General features: G+C 44.3%; 1 protein-coding gene and 1 long non-coding RNA gene across 4 annotated transcripts in view; one reads left to right on the forward strand and one right to left on the reverse strand.

The window, feature by feature from the left end:
• Window positions 1-25267, reverse strand: part of JAM3 (junctional adhesion molecule 3) — a 60320-nt gene that overhangs the window by 4625 nt on the left and 30428 nt on the right. For 2 of the 3 annotated variants that reach the window (XM_073807969.1, XM_073807968.1), the window contains exons 1-4: window positions 21396-21471; window positions 4128-4193; window positions 3533-3646; window positions 283-435 (exon numbers count right to left, since the gene is read on the reverse strand). In XM_073807969.1, coding sequence (XP_073664070.1) covers window positions 283-435; window positions 3533-3646; window positions 4128-4193; window positions 21396-21456 — 394 coding nt within the window. In that variant the 5' untranslated portion in view covers window positions 21457-21471. Of the gene's footprint in view, window positions 1-282; window positions 436-3532; window positions 3647-4127; window positions 4194-21395; window positions 21472-25267 lie in introns of those variants that run through there. The other variant, XM_033861761.2, reaches the window with a different exon arrangement.
• LOC109550992 (uncharacterized) lies at window positions 430-21412 on the forward strand. Its single transcript, XR_012333259.1, has 4 exons — window positions 430-11694; window positions 12995-13204; window positions 18185-18332; window positions 19830-21412. It is a non-coding gene; the product is annotated as an uncharacterized lncRNA (long non-coding RNA).

Here is a 25267-nt window from a genome sequence, read left to right on the forward strand (position 1 = left end):
CGGCCCGCGCTGCCTGTGGTTGCCCCCGTAGGTGACCCCCCAGCGTTCCCAGTGCCTCCACCCCCTCTAGCAGGTGGACAGAAGAGGCATAAGCTCCCCTTCTCTCCTCACCTCCAACCCAACGCAGGCAGCCTGAGCTTCCCCTGCCCCACCCTGCCCCGCCAAGCGCCACACCCTCGGGGACGTGACCGTAGAAGCAAAGGAAGGAAGGAAGCTGGTCTTCTCCCCACAGGCAGGCGCGTGAGCCGAGGGCAGGGGCCACCACCCCACGTGCACCCGCACCTTGCACAGTTAACTCGATGACAATCTCATCAATCTCCTTGCGGTCGTGCCGAGCAACCACCTCACAGCGGTAAAGGGCTGAGTCCGTCCGGGTCACGTTCCAGATCTTCAGAGAAGTTTTCCCCAGCAGTTCTGCACGGCCGGCCAGGTCTCCTGTACAGAAGACAGGGCACTGAGGGGCTCTTTACAGACAGCTCTGCTGCTTGAGGAGGAGGTTCTGGGGCCATCTCTGGTGCCTCGGCAGGAAAACTGCAACTGGCTCGTCTCCGTTCCTGTGAGAATGCCGAGCACCAAGGGAGTGCCTGGGCTGTAAGAGGACTTGGCCATGTGTCTCTGTTGTTAAGGCAAGGGCCTCCTTTCCTTTTCATCATTCCCAGAAAGGGTTCCCAATTAAAAGAGAAAACAAGTCAAACAACATTAAAAGACAAACAGCATTCCACAAATGGTACTGGGACACCTGGGTACCCACATGCAAGAGAATGACGTGGACCCCTACCTCACACCACACACAACACAAACCTTGCTGCACAAGCTGAAACTGAAACCCTTAGGAAGAAACAGAGATGTGAATAACCATGACCTTGGATTAGACAGTGATCTCTTAGGTCACCAAAAGCACAAGCCCACACACACAAAGTTATATCAGCCTTCACGAGCCTTTCATAATAAATTAAGAACTTTTGTGCTTCCAAGGACAGAAGCAAGTAAGAAGACAATCTGCTGACTGGGAGAAAATCATATATCTGACAAAGGACTAGGATACAGAACGTATGAAAATTCGCAATTCAACAAATAAACAACCTAATTAAAAATGGACAAAGGATTTGAATAGACATTTCTCCAAAAAGATAGACAAATAGCCAATAAGCACGTGAAAAGATTCTCAACATCATTAGCTGTCAGGGAAATGCAAGTCAGAACCACAACGAGATACCACTTCACACCCCCTAGGATGACTGGACTCAAAACAATGGATAATCTCAAGCGTTACTGAAGATGCGGGGAAACACACAGCCAAGGGAACGTAAAATCGTCCAGCCACTGTGGAAAAGAGCTTGGCGGTTTCTCAGAAAACTGAACATGTGATACCACATGACCCCACAATTGTGCTCCTACTAATTATCCCCAAGAAGTGAAAAATTACGTTTGCACCAAAACCTGTACAATGTTTATGAACATTATTGATAATAGCCCAAAATGGAAACAACCCAAATGTACAGCAGTTGATGAAATGCGGCATATCTATAATGGAATATTATTCATCGATATAAAGAAGAACAGGGACTTTCCTGGTGGTCCAGTGGTTAAGAATCCGCCTTCCAGTGCAGGGGACATGGGTTCAATCTCTGGTCAGGGAACTAAGATCCCACATGCCGTGGAGCAACTAAGCCTGTGCTCTCTAAAGCCCGTGCACCACAACTAAAGATCCCACATGCCGCAATGAATATCCCACGTGCTGCAACTAAGACCCGACAAGGCCAAATAAATATATATATATATTTTTTAAAAGAACAAAGTACAGACACTTGCTACAACATGGATGAACCTTGAAAACGATGCACTAAGTGAAAGAAGCCAGGACCGAATATTGTATGATTCCATTTATAGGAAGCATCCAGGACAGGCAAACCCACAAGGTGAATTAGTGGCTGCCAGGCTGGGGAAGAAGGGACACGGTTTCTTTTGGAGGCGGGGATGTGCTGGAATCTGCCAGTGACGGCCACACGTCTTTGCTGAATGTACTAACCACCAACTACACGCTTCAAAACAGTGAGTTTCATGCTATGTGAATTACTGTGTCTCAATTAAAACATTTTTAAAGCATAAAGGACACAGTAACTCTTTCAAAGAAGCACAAAGAACCCGGGCACTGACAAATAGGGAAAGAGTTAGAAAAGAAAATGACACAAAAATTAGAAACGAATTTACTAAACCTGCTAATTGGTGACAAGTCTAGGAAGGATTTACCACATGTGATGGAAACGGCAAAATGCTTTTGCTAAGAGAACGAACGTTTCTGACGGCATTTTCTAGCGGGAAGGTTCGTCATCCAGGCACCAGCAGGGGTCAGAGCGTCCACCGTGTGGGAAACAAGTAAACGCAAACCCACCAGGCGCTGGTGGCACAGCCCTGCCCTAGGCAAGGCCTCCCTCCAGGCCTCTATTTTGTGTGCCAGTTTCTGGGGCGGGGGGAGAAACAGAAAGTTGCTTAAGAACATTCCCGCTCGGTCAGGGCTTATCAAGAACAGCCTGATGAAGCTGCCAGAGAAAACCGATTTGCTTCCTGAGAATAGCATTGCCATCTCTTCGTAAACCAGAGGTGGGAGGATACTGGTGGGCAAACAGAACTGTTTTTAAGAGCCGATGACCCCCGATGATGTGGAGGACCTGAGGCAGAAAGGCCGTAATTTCAGGTTGATGCGCAAAGCCTCCACCCCTTCCCTGAAACCCCCACTGTCACATTCTCAGAGGGATCGGGGCTGCCCGCCTCTGCAGCTGCACTGACTCTTCCATCTGCCTGCTGTCCCCCGGGGTGGCCCCCTCCCGCCATCACAACCCCCCCCGCCCCATCCACACTACCCTGACCCCCTCCTGGCCTCTGCAGAAGAATCCTGAACTGGGCCCTGCTCTCAGCTGTGCCCACCACCAGCCCCGTCTGCAAAGCAACCACCACCGTCTCTAAAGCATCAGTGGGACCACATCACGCCCCTCCTGAGGCCTTCCAAGCGCCATCCACCTTGTGTCCGCCCTCCCCTGCTGGGCCGAGAGCCAGCGGTCCCTCCGAGAAGCTCCCTGCGCTTCCACGTCTTTCTGCCCCACATGCTCATGGCCCAGCGCCTCCCTGCAGCCCGTACCCTGCCCTCCCGCATGGTGCGCTCAGCACCCAGGTGTGTACAGTGGGTGCTGCTGTCCCCCTGCTGTTCCATACTGTCCTACTAATGAAGTCACTTATAAAGTCGTGGGTCACGATAGGGAGATGGCCTCGGAGAATGTTCACTCAGATACCTCAAAGCTACGGCTGCGTGTGGACTAAAATCCTAACTGATTACGTGGTATTTACTGAAGCAGGGTCACAGGTGCAGGGAGGTTCCATACACTATTCTCACTACTTTTGCATGTTGATTTTTCCATATATAAAACAAGACAGAACACCAATCCTGGCTACAGATGCAGGTCCAGTTAGAGCAAAGTCTTGGCCACAAGTGCATGCCTGGGCCTTCTGTACAAACGAGAGGACTACAGGATCATACCCTGAATTTTGTTGTCAAAAAACACATATGTGGTTTGTTCATCTTGGATTTTCTTCCACTCAATCCTGGGGTCATTTGTCTGTGAATCCGTAATGATACAAGATAGTTCCACACCTAATGAGCAAGGGAAGAAAGAGAACTGTCAGTGAATGTGGAACAATTTTAGGTTCACTTGTATACCCAGACCCTGCAAGCTACATGTATATTTAGGTCTGTCGTGTAGATTAAAAATCTAGCTAGCTCCAGGCGCCAAGAGACTTTAGTTTTAGCTAGAAAAACAATATAGATGATTAGCAGAGACTTTTATTAAAGAGAGCACACGTTCCCCCTAATACTCTTGCTTGTATATAAGAATGTTCTTGGTTCTGTAAACGCAAAGCCAGGCCAGGAATCAGGTTTCAGCCAACAGAAAGCCTGCAGAGTTGCCCGCAGGCTGCTGAAGCGGTGCTTCGCTCACACGTGCACGTCAGATGGCTGCTGGGGAGCCGGCCACCCCCAAGCCTCTTGGGCAGGACACATCCGTGTGTGTCTATCCTGCATCAGCTGCCAGATCACCAAGTGGTGCCCCTTTGCCTAAACCCTTCCTTGGACTTACTTTCAAATTCCTGTACCACTGGGTTTCGGTTGCTGGATTTGAGATTCACAGCCCCTATCAAGCAGCCTGAGGGAAAAAAGAAAAGTAAAATCAGAGACAACGCGACACTAAAAGAGCAGAGAACCCGCACTTGACATCAGACTTTCCCTTCATGGCGGCTTCAGTCACGAACCACAGAGGATGTCAAATGTCATGTTCCAAAACAAAGTCTCTTAGATACAGCAGGGTGACTGCTTTCTGAGTCTGACCTTCACTGGAAGGAACCCAGGAGAAAGAGAATTCTCAGAGTGCACTTTCCTTCTTAGTCCCAGAACAAAGCCCCTAGAACTTTCAAGACCTTCCTCTAAGAATGTACTTTTAAAAAAAGGATTGTAAGAGAGAGCTACAGAACAACAGACTGGACAACCCAGAAGAAATGGACAAATTCTTAGAATCATACAACTTTCTAAGACTGAATCATGAAGAAAGAAAATCTAAATAGATCACTAGTGAGGAGACTGAAACAGTAATCAAAAGCTCCCCCCAAACAAAAGTCCAGGACCAGTCAGCTTCACTGGTAAATCCTACCAAACATTCAAAGATTTGATACCTGTCCTTCTCAAACTATCCCCCAAAATTTAAGAGGACAGAACACTTCCTAACTCATTTTTCAAAGCCAACATTACCCTGATACCAAAACCAGACAAAGATAACACACAAAAAGAAAATTATCTCTGATGAACATAGATGCAAAAATTCTCAACAAAATATTAGCAAACTGAATACAACAATACATTAAAAAGATCATACACCATGAACAAGTGGGACTTATTCAACATCCACAAATCAATGAACATGATACACCACATTAACAAAATGAAGGATAAAAACCATATGAGCATCTCAGATGCAGAAAGAACATTTCACAAGGTTCAACACCTATTTATGACAAAACTCTCAAAAAAAATGGGTATAGAAGGAAGCTCAACATAATAAAGGCCACAAATGACAAACCCACAGCTAACATCACACTCTACAGCAAGGGTCCCCAACCTCCGGGCCATGGACCAGTAGGCCTGTTAGGAACCAGGCCACATAGCATGAGGTAAACGGCGGGCAAGCGACCGAAGCTTCATCTTCCACTCCCTATCGCTCACGTTACCGCCTGACTGCCACTCACATTACTGCCTAAACCACCCCCCCACCCCCAGTCTGAGGAAAAACTGTCTTCCATGAAACCAGTCCCTGGTGCCAAAAAGGTTGGGGACCACTGCTCTACAGTGAAAAACTAAAAGCTTTCTTTTACAATTGGGAACAAGGTAAGGATGCCCACTCTCACCACTCCTATTCAACACAGGAAGTCCTAGCCAGAGCAATTAGCCATGAAAAGAAAATTAAAACATCCGGGGACTTCCCTGGTGGCCCAGTGGTTAAGAATCCGCCTGCCAATGCAGGGGAAACAGGTTTGATCCGTGGTCCGGGAAGATCCACATACCATGGAGCATCTAAGCCCATGCGCCACAACTACCAAGCCTGCACTCTAGAGCCCACGAGTCACAACTACAGAGCCCACGCGCCGCAAGTGCTGGAGCCCACGTGCTCTAGGGCCTGTGCTCTGCAACAGGAGAAGCCACTGCGATGAGAAGCCCGAGCACCACAAAGAGTAGCCCCCACTCGCCGCAACTAGAGAAAGCCCGTGTGCAGCAACGAAGACCCAACACAGCCAAAAAATAAATTTTAAAAAAAAGAAAAAAAATTAGGGGCTTCCCTGGTGGCACAGTGGTTGAGAGTCCACCTGCCAATGCAGGGGACACGGGTTCGTGCCCCGGTCCGGGAAGATCCCACATGCCGCAGAGCGGCTGGGCCCGTGAGCCATGGCCGCTGAGCCTGCGTGTCCAGAGCCTGTGCTCCTCAACGGGAGAAGCCACGACAGTGAGAGGCCTGCGTACCGCAAAAAAAAAAAAAAAAAAAAAAAAAAAAAGAAAAAAAATTAATAAAATAAATAAAAACATCCAAATTGGAAAGGAAGAAGTGAAATTATCACTATTTGTATATGACATGATTTTATATACAGAAAATCCTAAAGACTCCACCAAAAAACTATTAGATATAATAAATGAATTCAGTAAAGTTGAAGGGTACAAAATCAACATACAGAAATCTGTTCTATTTCTAAAAATTAACAACAAGCTAGCAGAAAGAGAAATTAAGAAAACAATCCCATTTACAACTGCAACAAAAAGAATAAAATAACCTAAGAATAAATTTGTCCAAAGAGGTGAAAGACCTGTACACAGAAAACTATAAGACATTGTTCAAAGAAACTGAAGAAGACACAAAGAAACGGAAAGACATTCTGTGCTCATGGACTGAAAGAATTAACACTGTTAAAATGTCCATATTACCTAAAGCAACCACAGATTCAATGCAATCCCTATCAACATCCCAAGGGCATTTTTATTTTTCACAGAAATAGAACAAAAAATTCTAAAATTCATATACAACCACAAAAGACCCTGAATAACCAAAGCAATCCTGAGAAAAAAAGAACAAAGGTGGAGATATCACACTCCCTGATTTCAAACTACATTATAAAGCTTTAGAACTCAAAACAGCATGATATTGGCAGAAAAACAGATATAGCTCAATGGAACAGAATTGAAAGTCCAGAAATAAACCCACACATATATGGACAATTAATTTATGACAAAGGAGCAAACAGCATACAATGGAGAAAGGATAGTCTTCAATAAATGGTGTTGGGAAAACTGCACAGCCACATGCAAAAAAAAAAATTGAAACTAGATGACTATCATATGCCATATACAAAAATCAACCCCAAAGGGATTAAAGATTGAATGTTAGCCATGAAACCATAAAACTCTAAAAGAAAACACAGGCAGTACACCTTTGACATCAGTCTTTGCAATATCTTTCTAGATATGCCTCCTCAGCAAGCGAAACAAAAGCAAAAATAAACAAATGGGACCACATCAAACTAAAAACCTTTTGCACAGCAAAGAAAACAACAAAATGAAAACACAAGCTACCAAATAGGAGAAGATATTTGCAAATCATATATCCAATAAGGCATTAATGCTCAAAATATATAAAGAACAATAAAAAAAAAACCCCAATAACCTGATTAAAAAATGGGCAGAGGAACTGAACATACATTCTTGCAAAGAAGACATACAGATGGCCAACAGATGTGAAAAGATGTTCAACATCACTAATTATCAGGGAAACGCAAATCAAAACCACAATGAGATATCACATTATATCTGTCAGAATGGCTGTTATCAAAAAGGCAAGAAATAACAAGTGTTGGCAAGGATGTGGAGAAAAGGAAACCACGGTGTACATGGATAATGTAAATTGGTACAGCCACTGTGGAAAACAGTATGGAGATCCTCGAAAAACTAACACTAGGGAGCTTCCCTGGTGGCGCAGTGGTTGAGAGTCTGCCTGCCGATGCAGGGGACACGGGTTCGTGCCCCAGTCCGGGAAGATCCCACATGCCGCGGAGCGGCTGGGCCCGTGAACCATGGCCGCTGAGCCTGCACGTCCGGAGCCTGTGCTCCCAGAGAGGCCACAACAGTGAGAGGCCCGTGTACCGCAAAAAACAAACAAAAAACTAACACTAGAACTACCATATGACTGAGCAATTCCACTCCTGGGTATTTATCAGAAGAAAACAAAAACACTAATTATAAAAGATATATGCACCCCTATGTTCACTGCAGCATTATTTATAGTAGCCAAGATATGGAAGCAACCTAAGTGGCCATCAATGGAAAAATGGACAAAGATGTGGCATGTGTGTGTGTATATATGTGTGTGGGATGGAATATTACTCAGCCATAAAAAAGATGGAATCTTGCCATTTGCAAAAACATGGATGAACCTTGAGGATATTATGCTAAGTGAAATATCAGGTGAAGAAAGACAAATACCATATGATTTCACTCATACATGGAATATAAAAAAACAAACAAAATGACAAAATAAATGAACCAAACCTAACTATAACAAACATGTAGATACAGAGAACAGAGTAATGGTTACCAGAGGGGGTGGGGATGGGTAAAGGGGGTCAATATGGTGATGCGTGGAAAGTAAACTCTTGGTGGTAAGCTGCTGTAGTGGATACAGAAGTATAATGTTGTGCACAAGAAGCTTATATAATGTTATAAAATCAATGTTACCTCAATAAAAAAAATTTTTTTAAGAATTTTCTTTTCATCATCTCCCAGACCTACATGGGCCTTCTTGTCATTCCTCCCTCCTGCCTGGTACCTTCCCCTGCATGATGGCATGGACATTCTGGGTGCAGTTACCAACCAGGTAAGAGACCACCTTGCTGGATTAGCTGTTTATCTAACCCGTGATTTCCATCCATTAAAAAGTTTGCACCAGTCTTTGGTAAAATAAGAAAAATAACAACATGGCGATTTTCATGAAGCTTAGCTGAATGAAGCTATCGATGAAATCAAAATATGCTATTTGCATGGTGATCTCTTTCAAAATTAGCACCTGACTATCCACGTGTTTAAACAACGCTGAAATCAGTTATCATGGTCTCAAAATGTCTTAGCTGATTTCTTGGAGACAAGATCAACTAGGTACATTGACCACCTACAAAATGTCATTCTTCAGCGACTTGGCCTCTAGGAGAATATGCCATCCCCAGAGAAGGCCTTCCTACGTTAACCCTCATTAAGGTCCCTGGACCTCAGCTTACCACACCAGGTAAGAAAATGTGAAGACTTGTACTCTGAGCTGCAGGTCACAACAATCCATTTTTTTAATTTTTAAATCTTATTTAATGGTTTGGCTACATGTATACATTCCAAGTATGTGTTTTGATGCTTTCTGTCTTATTTAGTAAGACTTCATTAATTACAGCAGAAGCCTTAAAGAATGTTAATAATAGGGATGAAAATCAGAAGTATAGGGGCTTCACTGGTGGCGCAGTGGTTGAGAATCTGCCTGCCAATGCAGGGGACACAGGTTCGAGCCCTGGCCTGGGAAGATCCCACATGCCGCGGAGCAACTAAGCCCGTGCGCCACAACTACTGAGCCTGCGCTCTAGAGCCCGTGCTGCACAACAAGAGAAGTCACAGCAATGAGAAGCCTGCGCACCACAACGAAGAGTAGCCCCCGCTCGCCACAGCTAGAGAAAGCCCGCGCACAGCAACGAAGAGCCTAAATAAATAAATAAATAAATAAACTTTAAAATTAAAAAAAAAAGAAGAAGTATAATATACTTGAACTGTCATTAGTTGCTAAAACAGTCACTTCTACTTTAGATTTCAGATCCAGGACAAGTGGCGCCTGCTCTGTTTTGTTTTGTAACCACGTGCTACTCCTTTTGGAGAAACCCACCCACACTAACGCAGCCCTTTCCACTGCTCCTTCCATCCAGAAGCCCCCAGGGACCCACTAACAGAGAGGAACACGGGACGCTCTGAGTATCTACCAAGGCCACACAGGTTCCCTCTAGGGAAAATGACCTCAGTCCTTTCAGTGCGATCACTGTAATTTAGGTGATGAGACACCAAAACTGTGGTCCCAAATGACTATGACCAGGGATCAGCTTCCGACCCAAAGGCCATCTAAGGGGCCTTAGAGGTAAGTCACCAGAGCTTTGCCTGACTGGATAATGACAGGACAACCCAATCTGAGGCTTTCTCTTGAGAAGTATGAAGCTGAGAGAAATAAGAGAATAAACTAGAGAGTTTACAGTCACGAGAGAAACAGCTGAAGTAGAGCCTGAGGACGCAGAGCTGGCGACAGATGAGCCAGGGGACAAGAAGGGGACACTGAGGTTACTCTAGTGTCCACAAAGGTCAGATTGTCACGGGGGCCAACTCTTCACAATAAACCTCTTAGGGAAACCAAGACCACTTGTTTCTTATAACCTACAAGAAGCTAAGGTAACACAGCCCCAGATGATGGAGATAATCACCTCTTTTCACCCCCTGCGTTGTGGCCAAGGTGAATGCACCCCAAGGCCTGACTCTCTCCTGCCCAACCACATGCGTAAGGGCAGAGCTAGACGAAGCGATGGCTCACAGCAGCCGGGCCCTGGCTCTGCCGCGGCCCCGTGCTGAGTCTCTCCTCAGCATTTCCTTCTGCTCCCAAGCTGTTCTTAAATGTAAAGACGGTTACGTTCCTTACTTTGCCCACATCCAACAGCCCAGGGTCCCACTTTAAAATACAGAAGTAACTTGTGTATCAGAAAGGTGTTTGTGAGGATTGGAAGCCCCAGACCAAACGCTTGACGACATCGCAGGTAACTCCTCCGGATATGAGCCAGTGCCTGGGCATGAGGTTCTGACATAAGCCAACCTCCTGGTGCTGTCGGAATACACTGAGGCTACATTATGCAAGACTCAGCAAAGGGATTTTGGACGGAAGGAGAAAAGGGGGGAAAATCCATTACAGCATACATCACATGCAGCTGTTCCTCTTTAATTTCATACCAACCTTGGCTTGCGCCTGCCAGACTCTAAGCTCTTTGGGACAATCCAGTCATTCAGCAATTTTTTATTTATTGCCTTTTATAAGCCAGATACTGGCCTAAACATGAGGGATGATACATGAATAAAAGACAAAAATCTATGCCCTCATGGAGCTTACATTCTATCAACAGTACAAAGAAACAAGTATCATACGCACTCATCTATCTTCAAATCTAGTGTGGAATGGTATTTAGCAGGGACTCCAAAAGTGTTTATCGAATAAATCAATGTGCATTTTTTATGTTCTAGATTGGATCTCCTTGAGTTTTCCAGAAAATCATTTAGCTGAATTCAGTTTGCTCACAGAGCTGTAATGTGGCTACTCTATTTTTCATCTTGCCCAGGAATCCATTATTAAATCTTGGACTTAGAAGGAATCTAAGACATGTGTAGTTGTCTGTTTCTATTCAAATCCGCCGAAAGAAATTTAAGACTGTCCTCTGGAGGCAGGTGTGGTAAGTTCCAAGTATATTGTGTTCATTTAATGTGACCTTGACCCAGCCTCCCCCAATGGTTACATAATTACAGCACAGTATCAAAACCAGAAAACTGACACGTGTACAGTGTATGTGGATGGTTGTACCTCATTTATCACATGTGAAGATTCCTGTAACCACCACTGCAGTCAAGACACAGACCTCTTCCATCACCAAAGACCTCCCTCCTGCAGGCCCTCACCATCCCTCAGCACTGGCAAATGTTAATCTGTCCCCTATGGCCATAATTCTGTCATTTGGAGAATGCTATATAACAGGAAATACACAGTCGGTGGCCTTTTGAGGCTGACTTTTTCGTTCAGAATAAAGCCCTTTAGGTCCATCCACCTTGTGTGTAATGACAGTTTGTTTCTTTCTACAGCCAAGCAGCGCTCCGCACCGGGGATGCACCACACTGTGTTTAACCACTCACCCACGGAAAGGCGTCTGGGTTGTTTCCAGTTTGGGGCTATGATGAATAAAACTGCTGTGACATTTGTGCACAGACTTTCGTATGAACATAAGTTTCCTTTTCTCTGGGACAGATGCCCAAGAGCACAAACCCTCGTCGTATGTTGTGGCATGGTTAGTTTTTTAAAGAAACTAATAACTGTTTTCCAGAGTTGGGCTGGACCAAAAATTCATTGTAGGAAAGTTTTCTTTCTAAATTTTGGTTTTTAAACTTAGCAGGGTACACCGGACCACTCTGTACTACCTTTGCAACTTCCTGTGAATCTATAATTATTTCAACATTAAATCGTAGAACACTTCTCTATTTCTAAAATGATGATAGTGAAATCAGTATGGCATTTGGAATCGGTTGGGTATGCAAAAAACTGAAGTAACAGTTTTAAAGCATTGATATTCACAATACACCAGAAATCATATATATACTTAACAACTATTTAAAGTTAGATAAAAATTTTTATGTAAGGTCTCCTGAATTCTTTCAGTGAATACATCAGTTAAAAAATCAACCGGCATGGGGCTTCCCTGGTGGTCCAGTAGTTAAGAATCCGCCTTCCAATGCAGGGGATGCAGGTTTGATCCCTGGTCAGGGAGCTAAGATCCCGAATGCCGCAGGGCAACTAAGCCTGCACACCACAACTACTGAGCTTGCGCACCTCACGCGCCACAACTAGAGAGAAGCCCACGCGCCGCAACAAAGAGCCTGTGTGCCGCAACTAAGACCTGACGCAGCCAAATAAATAAATGTTTTTTAAAAATTAAAAAAAATCAACTGGCGTAACCGTATTCATGACCAAAGTATATAAAAGGAATACTCGTGTGGTCATGAATAATCTGCAGTGCGTTTCACTGAACAGTAATGTCTGAGGTTTTGCTTTTGGACTCTAAAAAGCAGCAGCAGCAAGTAGAAAGTCTGCTGTTCCTACCCAGCTGAAGGTTGGTGAACAGAGAAAACAGGAGTCAGGGTGACATCAAGATTCCCCCTTTATCCAATGTGGTATTTTTATCTCAGGAGATTCTTACAACTGAATGTGAGACGTGGGGCTCCGCCCTTTGTACTCTCACTGCGTTTTCCACTTTTCCCACTGTCTCACCATCATCACTATTTAACGATGTTTTTTATTCTGGTACAACATACACAACATAAAATTTACCATTTTAACCACTTTTACGTGTAAAACCTCAGCGGCATTAGGCACATGCACAATGTGTGCAGCCAACACCACCATCTGTCTCCACAACTTGCTCATCGTACCAAACAGAAACTCCATCCCCATTAAACAGCAGCTCCCCACTTCTTCGGAACCCTGGCCCCTGGCAACCTCCAGGCCATTGTCTCTGGACTTGCCTACTTGACAGACCTCACAAGTGGAATCACACAATATTTGTCCCTTTATGTCTGGCTTACTTCATGCAGGATGATGTTTCCAAGGTACATCCATGTAACATGTAGCAGCAGCCCATTCCTTTTAAGGCTGAATGATATTCCACTGTACGTATACAGTCATCCCTCGGTATCTGCAGTGGACTGGTTCCAGGACACCCCTCAGCTAGCAAAATCCATGAATGCTCAAGTCCTTCATATGAAGTGGCCTAGCGTTTGCATATAACCTACACAACCTCTCAGGTACTTTAAATCATCTCTAGGTTACTTATAACGCCTAATACAATGCCAATGCTATATAAAAAGTTGCCAGGGCGAGGCAAACTCAAGTGTGGCTTTTTGTAACTTTCTGGAATCTTTTTTCACACATTTTGGATCTGCATTTGTTAAATCCAGGGATATGGAACCCATAGATACAGAGTGCTGACTGTATACCATGTCTTGTTTATCCATTCATCTGTTGATGGACATTAGGTTGTTTCTACCTTTTGGCCATTGTGAATAATGCTGCTGTGAACAGTGGTGCACAAATATCTATCTGAGTCCCTGCTTTCAACTATTTGCGGTATGCACCTAGAAGCTTAATTACTGGATCATATTGCAATCCTATGTGTAACTGTTTGAAGAACTCCCAAGCTTTTCCACAGTGGCTGCACCATTTTATGATCCCATCAGCAATGCAGACAGATTCGAATTTCTCCACATCCTCACCAATGTTCGTAATTTTTCTTTTTTTTTCAATAATATCCATCGTAATGGGTGTGAAGTGGTGTCTCATTGTGGTTTTTATTTGCATTTCCATAAAGGCTAATAATGCACATCCTTTCATGTGTTTATTGACCATTTGCATATCTTCTTTGGAGAAATGTTTATTCAAATCCTTTGCCATTTTTTAAATTGGATTGTTTGGGGTTTTTGTTGTTGAGTTGTAGGAGCTCTTTATATATTCTGGATATTAATCTCTTGTTATATATGTGCTTTGCAAATACCTCCTCCCACTCTAAGTTGTATTTTTACTCTCTTGATAGTATTCTTTGATGTACAAAAGTTTTTAATTTCAATGAAGTCCAATTTACCTATTTTTTTCTTTTGTTGCCTGCCTGTGCTTTTGATGTCACATCCAAGAAATCATTGCCAAATCCAATGTCATGAATATCTTCCACTGTTTTCTTCTAAGAATTTTATAGTTTTAAATCATACGTTTAGGTCTTTGGTCCATTTTAATTTTTTATAAGGCAAGGATCCAACTTCATTATTTAGAATGTGTATATCCAGTTTTTCTAACATCATTTGGTGAAAAGACTGTGCTCCATTCAATGGTCTTGGCACTCTTGTCAGAAATTATTTGATTATATACACAAGAGTTTATTTCAGGGCTCTCTGTTCTGTTCCATTGGTCCATACGTCTATCTTTATGCCAGTACCATACTGTTTTGATTACTGTAGCTTCATAGTAAGTTTTGTAATCAGCAAGTGTGAGTCCTCCAACTTTGTTCTTTTTTTTTTCAAGATGACTTTGGCTATTTGGGTTCCCTTGAGATTCCATATAAATCTTTAGGATGGGGTTTTCTATTTCTGAAAAAAAAAACCATTGGGATTTTGATAGAGAACGTATTGAATCTGTAGATGGCTTTCCATAGTTTTAACAATATTAGATTTTCTAATCCATAAACATGGAGTATCTTCCATTTATTTGTATCTTCTCCTTTAATTTCTTCTCCTTTAATTTCTTTCAGCAGTGTTTTTTAGATTTCAGTGTACTATGTCTTTTACCTCCTTGATTAAATTTATTCCTAAGTATTTTATTCATTTAGATACTACTGTAAATGGGATTGTTTTCTTAATTTCCTTTTCTGATTGTTCTTTGTTAGTGTATAGAAATGCAACTGATATTTGTATGTTGGTTTTGTTTTCTGTTTTCCTGTTATTAGCTCTAACAGGGTTTTTTGTTTCTTTGTTTTGTTTTTGGTGTAATCTTTAGGGTTTTCCACGTATAAGATTAAGTCATCCATGAATAGGGATAATTTTATGTTTTCTTTTCCAATTTGGATAACTTGTAAATTTCTTTTTGTTGCCTAATTGCTCTGGCTAGAAATTCCAATGTTACGTAGAACAAAAGTGGTGAGCTCTGGTATCCTACTCTTCTTCCTGATCTTAGGGAAAAACCTTTCAGTCTTTCACCATTAATTATGACACTGGCTATAAGGTTTTTCATATATCTTTTATTATGTTGAAGGAGATCTCATCTACTCCTAGTCTACTGTTTTTATTATGAAAGGGTGTTGAATTTGTCAAATATTTTTTCTGCATCAACTGAGATAATCATGTGGTTCTTTTCCTATATTCTATTAATGCGATGTATTACTGTAATTTTCATATGTTAAACCATTCTTTCATTCTGGGAACAAATTCCATTCATTCACGGTGTATAATCCTTTTAGTGTGTTGTGGAATTCCATCCGCTAGTATGTTTTGGAAGAATTTTGCATCAATGTTAAGGAATATTGGTCTACAGCTTTCTTGTAGTGGCTTTGCCTGGTGTTAGTATCAGGGTAATGCTGGCCTTACAGATGAGTTAGGAAGTATTCTCTTCAATCTTTGGGAAGAGTTTGAGAAGGACTGGTATTAATTCTTTAAATGTTTGGTAGAATCCATCAATGAAACCACCAGGTCCAAGCTTTTCTGTTTTTAATTACTGTAGTTCTATTCAGATTTTCTACTTCTTAATGACTACATTTTGCTAGATTTTATGTTTTTAGGAATTTGTCCATTTCATCTAGGTTATCCAACTTGTTGATATATACTTGTTCATAGCATTGTCTTATAATCCTATTTATTTCCATAAAATCAGTAGTTATAGCCCCACTTTCTTTGCTGATTTTAGTAATTCAAGTCTTCTTTTTTCCTTACTGAATCTAGTTAATGGTTTGTCAATTTTGCTGTTCTTTTCAAAACAGCAACTTTTGTTTTCATTGATTTTTCCCTACTGTTTTTCTTTTCTCTTTTTCATTAACCTCTGCTCTAATCTTTATTAATTCCTTCCTTCTGCTAGTTTTGGGTTTAGTTTGTTCTCCTTTGTCCAGTTCCTAAAGGTGTAAGATTGTCACTGATTTGAGAGAGATATATATATATATATATTTTTTTTTTTTTTTAATTTACATGTCTTAGTATTGCTTTTGCTGAATCCCACTAAGTTTTGGTACATTGTGTTTTCATTTTCATTTTCTTCAGGTATTTTCTAACCTCCTTTTAACTTCTTTGACCCATTGGTTAAGAGTATGTTGATTTCCACGTATCTGTAAATATTCTAGTTTCCTTCAGTTATTTACTTCTAACTTCATTCCACTGTGATTAGAAAAGATACTTTATATGCTTAAAAATTTTTTTAAATTAAGACTTGTGTTTTGACCTAACATATGATCTATCCTAGAGAATGTTCCATCTGCACATGTGGAAAATGTGTATTCTGCTGTTTTGGGGTGTAGTGTTCTGTATATGTTAGGTCTGACTGGTCCATATTGTTCTTCAAGTCCTATATTTCCTTATTAATCTTCTATCTTGTCTATCTGTTATTGAAAGTAGGGCACTGAAATGTCCGATTATTATTGTAAAACAATCTGTTTCTCTCTTCAATCCTCTCAATGTTTGCTTCATGGATTATGGGGCTTAGATATTTCATGCCTATGTTTATAATTGTCATGTTTTCTTGGTGAATCAATATACATTGTCATTCTTTGTCTCTTGTAACTGTTTTCTGACTTAAAGTCTATTTTGTCTGATATGACTATAGCTACCTCAGTTCTCTTTTGGTTATTATTTGCATAGAATGTCTTTTTCCATCCTTTCACTTTACCAGCCTATTTGTGTTTAGGTCTAAAGTGAGTGTCTTGTAGACCGCATAAAGTTGGATTACATTATTTCATCCATTCTGCCAATCTCTGCCTTTTGACTGGACAGTTTGATCCATTTTCGTTTAATTAACTGATAAAGGACTTACTTTTGCTGTTCTGCTACTTGTCTTCTGTGTATATTATTCTTTTGTCCCTCATTTCATCCACTACTGCCTTCTTTTGTATTTTGTTGATTTTTTTGTACTGACACATTTTGATTCCCTTCTCCTATCCTTTAGTGTATACTCATGATAACCAAACTTTGTGGTTATCATGAGGATTATCATAACATCCTAAAATTACAAACTTGAATTGATACCAATTTAACTTTAATTGTATACAAAATCTCTGTCCTACCCCTTATGTTACTGAAGACACAAATTACGTCTTTATACATTGTGTGCCTTATCAATAATGGATTTATCTTTTAAATTCTACAGAAATAAAAAGTGCAGTTACAAACCGAAATTATAATAAGACTAGCATTTATATTTGTCCATTAATTACCTCTACTGGAGATCTTTAGATCTTCATACAGCTTTGAGTTACTGTCTAGTGTTGCTTCATTTCAACTTGAAGGATTTCCTTTAGCACTTTTTGTAGAGCAGGGCTAGTGGTCATGAACTCCCTCAGCTTTTGTTCTTCTGGGAATGTCTTAATTTTTCCCTCATTTTTGAAAGTCAGTGTTGCCAGATATAAAATCTTCTGTTTACAGTGTTGTTGTTGGGTTTTTTTTTCTTTCAACACATTAAATCTTTCATCCCACTGTCTTCTGGCATCCAACATTTCTGATGAGAAATCAGCTTAAGATCTTGTTGAGTATCCCCTGTATGTAATGAGACACTTCTCACTTGCTGTTTTCAAGATTCTCTCTTTGTCTTTAGCTTTTGACTGTTTGATTATAATGTGTCTCAGGGTGGGTCCTCTTGGGTTTATCCTACTTAGACTTCACCGAGCTTCTTGAATTTGTAGATAAATGCTATATGTCAAATTGGGGGAGTTTTCAGCCATTATTTCTTCAGATAACCTTTCTGCCTCTCTCTCTCCCTCTTCTCCTGGGACTCCCATAAAACATATCTTGCAATTATACCCCAATAAAGATGTTAAAAAAAAAACATATCTTGGTCAGCTTGACAGCACCCCACAATGCCCTTAGGCTCTGTTATGGGGTGAATTGTGTCCCCCTGCCACCCAAATTCATATATTGAAGCCTTCACCCCCAGCAACCCAGAATGTGATTATATGTGGAGATAGGGTCCTTAAAGAGGTAATAAGTTAAAATGAGGCTGTTAGGGGCCCTAATCCAATCTGACTAGTGTTCTTATAAAAATAGGAGATTAGGACACATAGAATGATGTGTGTGCAGAGGAAAGACCATGCGAGGACACAGCAAGAAGGTGGCCATATGCAAGCCAAAGAGAAGCCTCAGAAGAAATCAACTCTGCCAATATCTTGATCTTGAACATCTACCCTCCAGAACTGTAAGAAAATAAACTTCTGTTGTTTAAGCCACTCAGTCTGTGATATTGTTATGGCAGCCTAGCAAACATACATGCTCTGTTCACATTTCTCCATTATTTTTCCTCTCTTCTCCCAGACATGATAATTTCAATTTTCTTATCTTCTAGTTCACTGATTCTTTTGCCTGCTCAAATAAGCTGTTTATCCCCTCCAGTAAATTTTTCATTTCAGTTACTACACTTTTCAGCTCCAAAATTTCTTTTTGATTCCTTTTTATAACTTTTCTCCTTATTGATACTTTGTTGCTCATATAATGTTTTCCCTTAGTCTAAGCATATTTAAGACAATTTGTCTTTGTCTAGTAAGCCCAATATCTGGGCCTCCTCAGAAACTGGGACAGTTTCTGTTCATTCATTTTGCTCTTTTGAATGAACCACGTTTTCCTGTTTCTTTGTATGCTTTGTGATTTTTTTTGGTTGAAAACTGGGCATCTATTATAAAGCAGTTTCTCTGGAAATCAGATCCTGTGCCCTGTGTGTGTGTGTGTGTGTGTGTGTGTGTGTGTGTGCGTGCGCACGCATGCGCACACATGTGTATATTCAAAATTATTATTGTTGAAGGCTATAGGAGTGCATTTGTTTTGAGTTCCAAACTTTTTTCTCAAACACTATTTCCTTTCAAGCATGATAACTGAGGTTCCTTTACCTCATCTTCAAATAACATTCTGATTAAGATTCCCTTGAATGCCAAGAGCTAAAACAAACAAAAACACCAGGAGGGAGAGAGGGAGGGCAGGAGGGAGAGAGGGAGGGAGAGAGGGAGGGAGAGAGGGAGGGAGGGAGGGAGGGAGGGAGGCAGGGAGGAGCCCCCTCTCCCAAGTCTTTGCAAATTGGCTCTGTAGGTACTCCTTCACCTCTCAGCTAGGCTTGCTCAGAGTGTAGGGGTCACCTTGAGATGCGATGTGGTTGCTTTTGTCCTACCTTCCCTGTCTCACCACAGTTTCTCTCCTGAGCCTCAGATGGCCTGTTGTGTGCCTCCCCCAGAATCTCTTCAGGCAGTTGTGGGTTTGTCATCCCCTTGTAGCTCTTACAAGCAGTGCCTGCTGCCTTTCCCACCTACATCCCAAGGAGACAAAGACAAGCCCCTCGTCTCAGCCTTTCAGGTATCCCCAGGCAGGTGAGAATGATAGACACAATAATTTGCAAATAGGGTTTGCTCTGCTCCCTCCAATTTGGTGGGAGGAGGGGAGGAGGATGTGCTGGGTAGACGGTGGGGCAAGGTTGAGAAAATGTCTCATGAAACCTTCCTACCACTCTGAAGATCTTTTTTTCTTGATCAGGTACTGACGTGGTTGCTATAAACCTTCGACTGTTTCCAGATCTCCTACACAGTTGTTTCAGCTCCTGTTTGTTTCTCCAATGTTTCTGTCGGGGAACAAGGGCCTGGAGTTTCCTATTCTACCTCTTCCTGATTTCACTGCAGGTGAAAATTGCTGCTCTTTTTCTTTTTTATTTCAGCCATTATTATGCATCTCCAATTCCCTACCACCATACCTGAGATGCAAGAGTTTCTGGAAATGTAACTGACTGTGAGGAAGAGAGACACGATTTCAATAGAATATGATAAATGTCACAAAGAAGCCTGCAGAGCACAGTGAAGCTGGCCGGAGAACCAGGATCCAAGCCCAGGACTGTCCAACTCACCATCTTTGCTCTTTTGGTGTCACTTCTGACAGTGCACCTCTCACTGTAAGTTGGGAAACTGGCAGGTTTGGTTTCCATGATTTCCCAGGATTCACTGCTTCAAGTAGGACTGACAAATGTGTTTTCAACACAGAAGAACTAGGCGGTCCAGTCCAGAACAGAGGACTGATCCAGTCAGTCTTGGGCATTTAATTTCATTTTCAAAGCTCTTCTATATGCTAAAGCTATGAACTACTATCAAGAATCTGGGCCCTATTTTTTTTTTTTTTTTTTTGCGGTACGCGGGCGTCTCACTGTTGTGGCCTCTCCCGCTGCGGAGCACAGGCTCCGGACGCGCAGGCTCAGCGGCCATGGCTCACGGGCCCAGCCGCTCCACGGCATGTGGGATCTTCCCGGACCAGGGCACGAACCCGCATCCCCTGCATCGGCAGGCGGACTCTCAACCACTGCGCCACCAGGGAAGCCCTGGGCCCTATTTTTAATACTCCTATTGACTTTCAGTGTGATTCTGCACCCCTCATTTTTTCCAACTATAAAATATTACTCTTTACCCTTCTTTCACCAATAATTGATACATAAACATTTAGAAGAGGGGTCATTTATTATCATTGTTATTATTATACTTGCTTTATAGGAACCAACATTCTTCTAGTGGCCCAAGGAACAGTAAGTTTCATACTTAATGGCTTTAGGCCAGAGGCCAGAAAATATATTAACCCTGGATACCATGAGTGGAATAATACAAATGAGAATTCCAAGAAAATTCAATACAACGTCTAAGACATGAGAGGGAGAGACAGGCTAAAAAAGAAAAAGGAAAGAAAGAAGGGGAACAAGAAGAACTGAAAAAAAGAGGACTGAAAGGCAGTGAAAAGGAAAAAGAAAACATCAAAGTGATGATTCCTGACTTTACACTAAATCCAGAAATTCTAAATTTTTGAGCATCAAAATATGCTTGAATTCATAGCTGGCAAAGGCTGTTGGTCTTCTGGCTCGATGGTGTTTAATCCCAGCTGGGGTACAGATCAGTTCTGAGGATGCAGACACTGGGGTCCACTCCTGGGAGGGCCATCTCTGCAAGTGAGCAGAGATGACAAAGGATTTATGAAACCACACAGAATGGCATTTCCAACTATGTTAAGGAGAAAACCTGACCTCAAGCTGGTGTGTTCTCCAGCTGATAATAATTACAAAAATATACCAGCTCAGTGCTGAGCCAAGGCTAAAACCCAGGAGGGAAATCTTTTTTCCCTTTCTTTTTTCTTCTTGTAAATAACACCCAAAAGGCTCTGATTTTATTTTTACAAGCAAAAAATACCACCACTTGGCTCACTGTGAGAATTGATACGTGCTTTCTGCCCGGAGGTACTTCATACGAACCGAACAGCCACGCTGCCACACACCGGGGCAGGGAGGGCAGGGTCAGGAGCTGACGATGCATGCGGGGACAGGATGTCCAGCCTCGTGGGTCTCTCTTCCTGTTGTTGTCCTCTGTGCCCTTCTTCACGTTATTCTAGGAGCAGCAGTGGTCACTCTATTCTCCACTGGGCCTACTTGTTTGAAAAATGTTAAACTAAGTTGTATCTCCAGAGGCATCATGCTTTGAAGTGGCTTATTACAATGGCGTTATTTATTCTTGAAACCACGCCCATCAGAGGTGGCACAGTCCAGGGCTGGGGACAGAGGTGAGGATGATTCCGACTCCTTCCTCAGCTCACCCTTCAAGACGGTGAGGGTGAGTGGCATTTCCAGGTTACGAAGCAGCAGCTAAGGGACTGGCCTCAGTGGAGGATGCAGCTCGTCCTCTAGCTCATCCTCAGACTCAGTCCAACTCTCTTCCCATTTCACTGTACTGTCTACAGTTCCTTCTTTTCCCTGTGACTCCATGAAAGAATTCATTAAAATGCGGTCGGGGGCTTCCCTGGTGGCGCAGCGGTTAAGAATCCACCTGCTAATACAGGGGGACATGGGTTGGAGCCCCGGTCCGGGAAGATCCCACATGCCGTGGAGCGACTAAGCCCGTGCGCCACAACTCCTGAGACTGCGCTTTGGAGCCTGTGAGCCACAACTACTGAGCCCACGGGCCTAGAGCCCACGCTCCACAACAAGAGAAGCCACTGCAGTGAGAAGCCCGTGCACGGCAACAAAGACCCAACGCAGCCAAAAAAAAAAAAGAAAACGCGGTTGGTTTTATGTGTGATGCACACGTGACAAGAAATGTGGCAGATGACAGAAGTCTGAGGATTTGTCCTCTACAATCTAACCACTTACTTCCCCAAATGCTAAGTGACACTAAAATGGCCCAACGGCCAGGTTACCTCTGCTCTATGGATGCCCGCCACACCCGGTTACTAGAGCGGCAGGGAGGACCCACCCACTCTCCTAAGGCCCAACAGGTAGAAGCAGCCGGACCTGGGGAGGAAGAGACAGAGCCAAGGTTCAGAAGGGTGACACGGGGAACACGCCCAGGCCGTGAACAGCAGCGTCCGGCACAAGTTTTCTAGTAGGAAACTAGGGCTGACCAAGGCTGACTGCTGTCCTGGCTCGTCAAAGACGTCCTAAGCCATCTCCACTACTCGTCCCCAGACCACCCAGTAGTGCCCCTTCCTGTATCTGTTTGCCAAGCGTGAGGGATAAGGCACTGCTGTGAGGGAGGGCCCCAGCCGGGAATCCCGCCTGGAGGACTCAGAGACAGGCCCCCCGGGTCAGGAGGCCTGCACTCAGACACAGACGACAGAGTCATGCACAAAAAGGGACCCAAAGGGCCCTGCGGCGCGGGCTCAGCTGGAAGAAACAGAGTGATGGCGGCAGGGCAGGCACACGGAGGCATTGTCTGCATAAGTCAGTGCCCTGGACACCAGCCTTTGCCCCTTGGCTGGGGTGCCCGGCACAGCAGATGCAGAGTAAGAGCCAGAGGACCGGGGTCCGTTTCTAAGTTCCAGTATCATCTGGCTAAGCAACTGGGCTCCAGGATGTCAAGGATCCCACCCCTCTGGACAGTGGTCTGCAAGGGAAACATGCTCTTCCTGAGACGACCAGGGTGGGCTGGGGCAGGGGTGCCGCATGGAGAATAAACTTCACCACCAGCAGGGCTCCGGGAGAGGAGCTGATGGACGGGGAACGCGAGGCCTCGAGGCACACAAGGAGTCGGGGGGCGTGCGGGTCCGCTGCTGCTTGCGGCTCAACCACGACGATGCTGAAAAGGATAACTGAACCGCTGGGGCCTTTTCCCGGAACAGGACCGATGCCCAGCTTGCAGGATGACCTAACACAGAGAGAGGAACCAAGCGGGAGGGAGTGGGAAGGCCCAGGTGCTGCGGGCGTCTCATCCTGTGCGTCGGCTCCAGCCCCTCCTGAACGCGCTCCAGCCCCCCAGCTCCCGTCGTGGGGCAGGGGGACTACTCGAGCCCAGCTGGTTCACGTCTGTGAGCGCAGAGCAAGAACCAGAGCCAGTTCCTACTTCCCGGCTCTGGCTCACACAGCCTCTTACGAGAAGGAACACCCCCAGAACCAGAAGAGACAGCAACAAGGGTGTGTGAGGGGGATCGTAGCTTAAGGAAGCCCGGGTCAGACCCGGAAGCCCAGCTCATATCCCACTGTTCTTCCGGACCTCCCTTAGCCGAGGCGCAAGGGAAGCGGCCTTGAGAAAGCCTCGGGAACAACGGGCCGATGGCATCTCCAGCAGCCACCCTTTCCCGCCGGGAAGCCGGGGGAGTGGAGGGGCAGGCAGATGGGGAGGAGGCCATGCTGCGCCCAGTGGCTCCTGGCCCCCCGTCTGCCCGCCTCTCTCCTGGTCTGGAACCATCCCAGCGGCTCTTAGAGACAAGTACAGTTTCTTTCTGCGGTTGCGGGAGACCTTTCAGAAATCGTGCCAGGGCCTGGGGGCCTGGTGCCAGGCAGGCTGTGGGGGGATCACCTCAGGGGGCCCGTTTAAAAGCCCGCTTCCCAACCCCCCTCCTCGGCCCGAGAACACACGCCCCAGATTCTAACTCAGCAGGTTAGGAAAGGCCCGGATCTGTGTCTCTCCAAGCCTCTCACGTGATTCTCATGTGCGGCCCATCTGGCAACCCCACTGAGCCCTTCATGAAGTCAGGGCCACCCCAAATCGAGAGCCGGGTCCACAGAGGCACAGCCCTGGGGCTGGGCTTGAGGACGCTGCCTGCTCCCCTTTACTTTCTCAAGAAATTACTAACCACACAGTGCTTGTGAATCCTCAGGCAAAGGAACTAATAACAACAGAAAATATTATAAAAAAGTACATTTAGGGCTTCCCTGGTGGCGCAGTGGTTGAGAGTCCGCCTGCCGATGCAGTGGACATGGGTTCGTGCCCCGGTCCAGGTAGAGCCCACGTGCCGCGGAGCGGCTGGGCCCGTGAGCCATGGCCGCTGAGCCTGCGCGTCCGGAGCCTGTGCTCCGCAACGGGAGAGGCCACAACAGTGAGAGGCCCGCGTACCGCAAAAACAAAAAAAGTACATTTAAGCTGGAACAGCTGTGGAGGTAAGGCAGTCTCGGCCCCAGGCTCCCTGACTCAGCAGAGCCTGCCTTGCTGTGGTCAGCTCTCCCAGAAGCCCACGCCGGTGCTCGCGTCCCGGCGCAGAGTGAGACCAAGGGAAAACGAAATGCCGACGTCCACCACTCAACCCACATCCAGACACATCAAGGTGTGAAGTGGAAACTACCCGTCTTTTCCTCCTGTGGAAACAAAACCAATCTGAACACAGCAAGACAGGCCTGCTGGCTCCTGGATGGGCACGGGGTGAGGGCCTTCCTTCTACCTTCAACAGCACCTGAGATCATTTAACTGCAGAGACAGCTCTCAACAAGAAGTCAAACTGATTTGGGTTTCTATTCATTACTGTAAACTGAGAGCAAAAAGCAGCTCTTTTAGAAAATGTTTCCACTCCAAGTCACATGTGTGTCTGGCTCTGTAAAGAGTTATATTTAGCCTCTGACATTCCATCCAGCATGTCCCCCGCTCTCGACCAGGCCTGGAGCAGTGCGGGCGCACGGTGGCTCCACTACGGGCCTCGCTGCTCCCCCGGGCTCCAGGCTAAATATAAACGGCAGTGCAGGCTCTCCAGCAAGAACACTGCATGGCCATCCTCAAGACAACTTCTGTGTGCTTGCTTAGCAGAACCCGTCCTAGAGAAGAAAGTACCCCATACCACAGCATGTTTTCAACACTGCTCTGGTTCCTTAACCGATTTTTAGAGGAATTTAAGAGCAGGGGGAGAAGTCCATGTCAGTGATAT

This window comes from Tursiops truncatus, chromosome 8 (genome assembly GCF_011762595.2).
Source record: "Tursiops truncatus isolate mTurTru1 chromosome 8, mTurTru1.mat.Y, whole genome shotgun sequence".
In the NCBI taxonomy this organism is placed as follows: Eukaryota; Metazoa; Chordata; class Mammalia; order Artiodactyla; family Delphinidae; genus Tursiops; species Tursiops truncatus.